This window comes from Bufo gargarizans, chromosome 5, assembly GCF_014858855.1.
Source record: "Bufo gargarizans isolate SCDJY-AF-19 chromosome 5, ASM1485885v1, whole genome shotgun sequence".
Taxonomy (NCBI): domain Eukaryota; kingdom Metazoa; phylum Chordata; class Amphibia; order Anura; family Bufonidae; genus Bufo; species Bufo gargarizans.
The window spans coordinates 34,433,517-34,439,516 of record NC_058084.1 but is presented as its reverse complement, the minus strand read 5'-3'; the positions used below and the strand labels follow the sequence as shown (position 1 = coordinate 34,439,516).

At 42.0% G+C, this 6,000-nt stretch overlaps 1 protein-coding gene across 2 annotated transcripts in view; it reads right to left on the bottom strand.

The window, feature by feature from the left end:
* Nucleotides 1–2,549: 2,549 nt before the first annotated feature.
* ESRP1 (epithelial splicing regulatory protein 1) overlaps nucleotides 2,550–6,000 on the bottom strand; it is a 52,928-nt gene continuing 49,477 nt past the window's right edge. For both annotated transcript variants that reach the window (XM_044293495.1, XM_044293496.1), the window contains exons 15-16: nucleotides 5,481–5,591; nucleotides 2,550–4,353 (exon numbers count right to left, since the gene is read on the bottom strand). In XM_044293495.1, the coding sequence (XP_044149430.1) occupies nucleotides 5,508–5,591 (84 nt within the window). In that variant the 3' untranslated portion in view covers nucleotides 2,550–4,353; nucleotides 5,481–5,507. The remainder of the gene's footprint in view (nucleotides 4,354–5,480; nucleotides 5,592–6,000) is intronic.

Sequence of the window (6,000 nt, the reverse complement as noted above, 5' to 3'; positions counted from 1 at the left end):
GCCTGATCCCCTGCTGGTGCGAGCCCCTCGCTATACTAGTTACGCCCCTGTAGACACTCCAAGGCTAGTTTCCTACTCGTGCTTAATATCCGTCAGCCTGTTCCAGAAGGGAAGAACCTGCTAGATCTCACTGCATTCCAGCATTGCTAGAACCTAAAGCGTCACCGTCTGGACCCATTAACTAAAAATTGGGACCAGCGGAGATCCACAAGAACAAATGCTGAGGAAACCTAGAGTGATACATAACAATTGTCTGGGTTACAAGATCCCATGTTGAAGTCAATGATGATACTTTGCAGACAACAGATATGTTCCCTGGATAGAACGCAAACTATGACATGTGCCATTATGTGAATAATGGGGCATGAATATAGTAGAGCTTTAAAGGAACACTCTGGCCAAAACAGATACACTGCTATGTCTAATGCAGGATATGAGGGGGGAGGAGCTTGACACAGGGATTCTGGCTTTGGTGTTCTGTGAATCTCTGTGCCATGCTCTGCCCCCCTTAGGCATGCAAAACGTGCAAGTACCCCAGTACAGGGTGTGTCTGCAAATATTTGCATTTTACCCCAGCAGATGAGGCCTGGCTGGCATCAGGACCCTTGGTGGGAGTGAGTAGGTCCTATTTCCTGCCAAGGGAGGGAGAATGTTAGACAAGACTGTGCCTTAGGGACCAGAGAACCAATGTATCTGAAAAAAAAAAAGACCATAACTCCAGAGAGACTTCAAAGACAAAACTACAGATATTCTGCCAAGCTACAGCATTACAGCAAGCAGAGTGACCACCAACCATAGTTCCAGACTTTGCTGCAGGTGAGGAACTACAGCTCAGACACCCATTACCTTAGATCATGGATGTCAAACTCATGGCCCTCCAGATGTTGCAAAACTACAACTCCCATCATTCCCTGATAGCTGTAGTATGCCCAGGCATGATGGGAGTTGTAGTTTTGCAACAGCTGGAGGGTCACGAGTTTGACATCCCTGCCTTAGATCATAGCCAGGCCAACTTAAAAATACAAAAAGCCTGCATTAAGCCTCATTCACACATCACTGTTCCACGGACAGCACACAATCCCCAATCATTTGAATGTGTGTATTTAGACATCAGTGTTTTATTTGTCAATTGTTTTTATTGTATTTTGAAGAAAAGGTAATACAGAAACAAATATTTCGCCATATTTCTCTGACATCAGTGTTTTAGCACTGTCCGTGGGTCAATGTTTTTAGCGTGGAGGCATGCTCTATTTTGTCAGTGTTCACGGATCCATTACATCCTTTATAGTCTATGGGTCCGTGATGCCATCCGTGTTTCACGGATCATTAAGAGATGCTTTTCAGCGTCAGTGAAACACGGATGCAACATGGACAGCAAAAAACAGACACACGGACACAACACGGATCCTTCATGGATGCATCACTGACCACCTGCTCACGGATTTGAACACGTACGTGTGAATGAGGCTTTACACAGTGGACACCTACAGACACAAGTGCCAGCTTTCAGCTGTCAGCCAGAAGTTCAGGAGAGAGGAGGAGGGGGGGAAATCAAGGTAACATACCAGAGGTGCCATCACTTTGCCAGCTTATCATCACCGGGGAAGAGAAACTGCACTGTGTACAAACTACTGCTGGATGTACTACAACTTCTATTTTGCACTTAAAGGGGGTTATTCAATAATATATAAATGTTGACCTATCCTCAGTCCCAGCTCCCCCGCTGATCAGCTGTTACAGGGAGCCACTGCACTCACCAGCGCTCTAGAGAACGCTGCGAGCTCCCGGCATCTCCAAGCCCAGCACCATACATAATAGTGGCTATGCTTGGTATGGCGCTCAGCCCCATTCACTTCAATAGAGGTGAGCTGCAGCTAGGCTGTGTGACTGATGCGCGGTGATGTCAGATGGCCTAGGAAGAGGCTGCAGCACTGACGGTGCGCCGGCCGCCTCTAAGGCTGGGTTCACACCTGAGCGCTCAACAAGGAGAAACCAATGATTCCCTATGGGAATGGTTCTTCCCTATGGGAATGGTCTCAGGTGTCGAACTTACGCAGATATGATATTGATGACCTACCCCAAGAATAGGTAATCAATATTTATTACTGGCTAACCCCGTTAAGGCCCCTTTACACTGCTCATCAGTGAAGGGGAAAGCTGTATTTACATGTAACGATCTCCTCCACAGTATGGTGAGGAGCGATCACTAATGCCATTGTTCGTTCCCATACAGAATCATTGTTTGCCTGCAGCAGAGGCTGTTTAGACCCCTGATGGGGCATCATTCTACTCTATGGGATCCATTGGTTCCATTCAGTTATATGCCAAGCCAGGCACTTCTGTTATTTTCATTGCCCTAATGGAACAGAACAAGGGAAATTGCTAACACTTATGTGGGGGGGAATAAATAAATAGAATATTTTGGTGGAGCCGATACCCAGCACCTCATATACTGACGATATGAGGTGCATCCATACTTTGATCATTTGCCTAGTTTATTTGTATTCTTTGGACCATATATCTACGAAGACTCATCGACAGTATTCAGACAAGCAGAGAAAAGCATTTTTATTATTATCTGCACATGTAAACAGTTTATTCACAGACATTTTTTTCAGATTTTTTTGCAGTTTGTTTGTGCAATACAGCATTAATAAAACAGTCCTGTAATCGGTACACAGCTTAAACAGAAACAAACCACTTTTTTATAGCACAAACTATGATAAACCAGTGTTTAGACATGCAAAGACAAACAATATATATATATTTATATAGTGACTTACAATAGTTCACATTGTATGCTAAGAAACCATCCGATGGTGGAACACGCTATGTTCTCGCTGATGGTTCAGCAACGTGGTGTAAATGTGACAAGAACAGTGAAGAAGCCTCTTGGTCTACAAACCAGGAGTCGACACCATTAGGTTCCATAGGCTTCAGTTCACACCTATTAAAACAGGTCGCCATGCTTGGATCAGAGAGAAGTGGGGATACACCACAAAAGCCAGTTTCCTAGGTCTTGCGTTATATGGATATGAACAAACCAAATCTCAGCATCAACTAAATCATTGCTCCATGCAAACCCAAAGAGCTCAGGTAGTGTCCTGCTTAGGGAAACATCCGTACAACATTTTAATTTACAAAATTGTATATATACACAAACACATTAGCCGCTTACTAATATTGCTGGACTGCAAGTAGCTTCTCGCCGAGGACATGCACGGAGCACCGACCATGAAAATGTAGAACTGAATGGAAGCACAATGTTTGCTCCATGGACAGGGCTCTAAGCGTAGAAGGAACAAGACATCAATGCGCATGGCCATTAATGGTTGGGGTGGGGAGGTTCTATTGACAGAACCCAGAGAAGATTAGTTTAGAAACAATTATATAAAAAAAAAAAAATAAGTGTATAATTAAAGCGCTAATGCATTCTCAAGCAACTTTACTATAATATAACGTTCATAAGAGGTTCTGAAAATATATACAAATATTTTATATATAAATGTAACAAATAGTGTTTGACTAGAGCAAAATAAAATAAAAATAAACGTTGGGAGTGCACCATGCGAGGGCATTTGCGTTCACAGGTAGAAATCTGCTTCATGTTGCCAGCACACAAATCCTTAATTTTTCTTTGTTTTTCTTGTTTGTCTTTTGTTTGTTTTTTTACTTTTTTCCACCTTTATTTTTTATCATAAACTAAAAGGGTTACATATAATATCTGAAAGCTTTAGAAATTTTAAATGTTGATGTAAAAAAAGAAAAAAAAAAAAGTTGCATCCTATACAACACAGATAACGTATGCATGTAGGAAACAGCCAGCCAGTCTTCTCTGAGCGTGGCAAATGGTGTCATTCCGTAGAGAGCGAACCTCTGGTCTCAAAAATCTAACAAATAAAATATACATAAAAAAATATCACCCGCTGTATTAACACTTCTGGTGCAGCAGTGGGAAAGATAAACAGGAAGTTCAAAAAGAAAATATATATTTTTTTTTTCTAGGCGTGGAAATTCCTTATGTTTTGCCGGTTAGTGCTACTTCAACATGTCGAAAAAGGTCAGTAGAGAAGTCATTCCCCTTTAAATGGCCATCAATAACTGTCTGATCTCATTGCGGGGGGGGGGGGGGGGGGGGGTTTACTATTTAGCACATTGGAAGATTTATCCATCCACTTGGTCTATTCTCATGTTTTTGAAGTCTTGGGAGGGTAGACTGCAATTTCCACAGCTTCATTTTGCCCAAAATTCCTTCCTGGCCAGGGTCAGAAATAAAAATAAAATAAAAATAAATGGCCAGGAGCTTCCTGTTTAGCAAAGTGACAATGTACAGTTTAACTGGTCGAGGAAAACCTGAAAGCAGAGAAATAAAGATGAAGACACACAGATATAGATGTGTATGTATATACACAATATATCAATATTTGTATACATTTTAGTTTATTTTGCTCACTTATAGTGTTGACATATTGCACAGCACTTTACAGACAGTCCCCAGTGGACCTCACAATCTACTATTAGTATGCGTTTGGAAGGTGGTAGGAAACCGGAGAATCCAGAGGAAACCCAGGAAAACACTGGGAGAACATACAAACTCCATGCGGATGTTGTCCTTGTTGGGATTCAAACCCAAGACCCCAGCGCTGCAAGCCACCAGTGCTAACCACTGAGCCACTTCTAGTTCATGGAAAGTGCAAAAAAAATAAAAAAAAGTGCAAAAAAAATAAAAAAAAGTGCAAAAAATAAAATAAAATGGCCGGCTTCACCAAAGCCTGTATTACACAAGCGATTGTCGGGAAGGAAGCATTAGCCCCTACCTTGGACAATCGCCAGAAAAATAAAAAAATAAGGCAGTCAGAAAATGGCAACACAAAAATAAGATTTTATTTTGCTCAAAAATGCATTTACTGTGTAAAACTTAAAAATAATAGACACATTAGGTATCGCCGCGTCCGTAACAACCTGCTCTAGAAAAATATCACATTATATGCCCCCTCAGGTGAATACTGTAAAAAAATATTTTTTTCACCTTGCCTTACAAAAAGCGTAATACCAAGCGATCAAAAAAATCTTATGTACCCTAAAGTGGTACCAATGAAAAGGTCGCTTCATCCTGGAAAAAAGACAATCACTCAAAAAATAAAAACCAATGGCGCCCATAAACCAAACCATCAAAATCTGCGCTGCAAAAGCCATATGGCGCTCCTTCCGTTCTGAGTCCCGCCATGTGCCCCCACAGCAGTTTACCACCACATATGGGGTGTTGCCATATGCAGGAGAAAAATAGGTAACAAATTATGGGGTGGTTTTTCTCCTGTGACCCCTTATGAAAATAAAAAATTGGGGGCTAAAGCAACATTTTATTGGAAGAAATGAAACTTTTTGGGGAAGTTTTTTTGGGAAACCCCTTTATCGAAGCAATTGCACATATCAGCGATTCAGGGTAAGGGAAAGAAAAAGAAATAAGATTTTATACATACCTCTTCTACATAAGCGCTGGGAAGACTTTATATACACACCCATTCCTTTGGGTGGGTGATCAAGGTCCTGCCCTGGTCAGTTACTGGGAGCATACCCTCTTCTGGGGCATACTAAGGTAAAGGAATAAACACAGAAGAACATACTGTATGATTAGCATCACTTCCCTTGTGTGTTCTATACAATACTATTTTATTAAAGGGAACCTGTCACGTTTAACATGATGCCTCAGCTGCAGGCAGCAGGTTATAAAGCAGGAGGAGCTGCCTTTTAGTGATTGTCTACATAGTCAAAGGGAAGGCTGTCAGTCACTGATAGGACCGCCTCCTCATAGAGGGAAGGCTGTCAGTCACTGATAGGACCGCCTCCTCATAGAGGGAACGCTGTCAGTCACTGATAGGACCGTCTCCTCATAGAGGAAAGGCTGTCAGTCACTGATAGGACCGTCTCCTCATAGAGGGAAGGCTGTCAGTCACTGATAGGACCGCCTCCTGGACTTCAAGACCATTATGAGCAGGAATA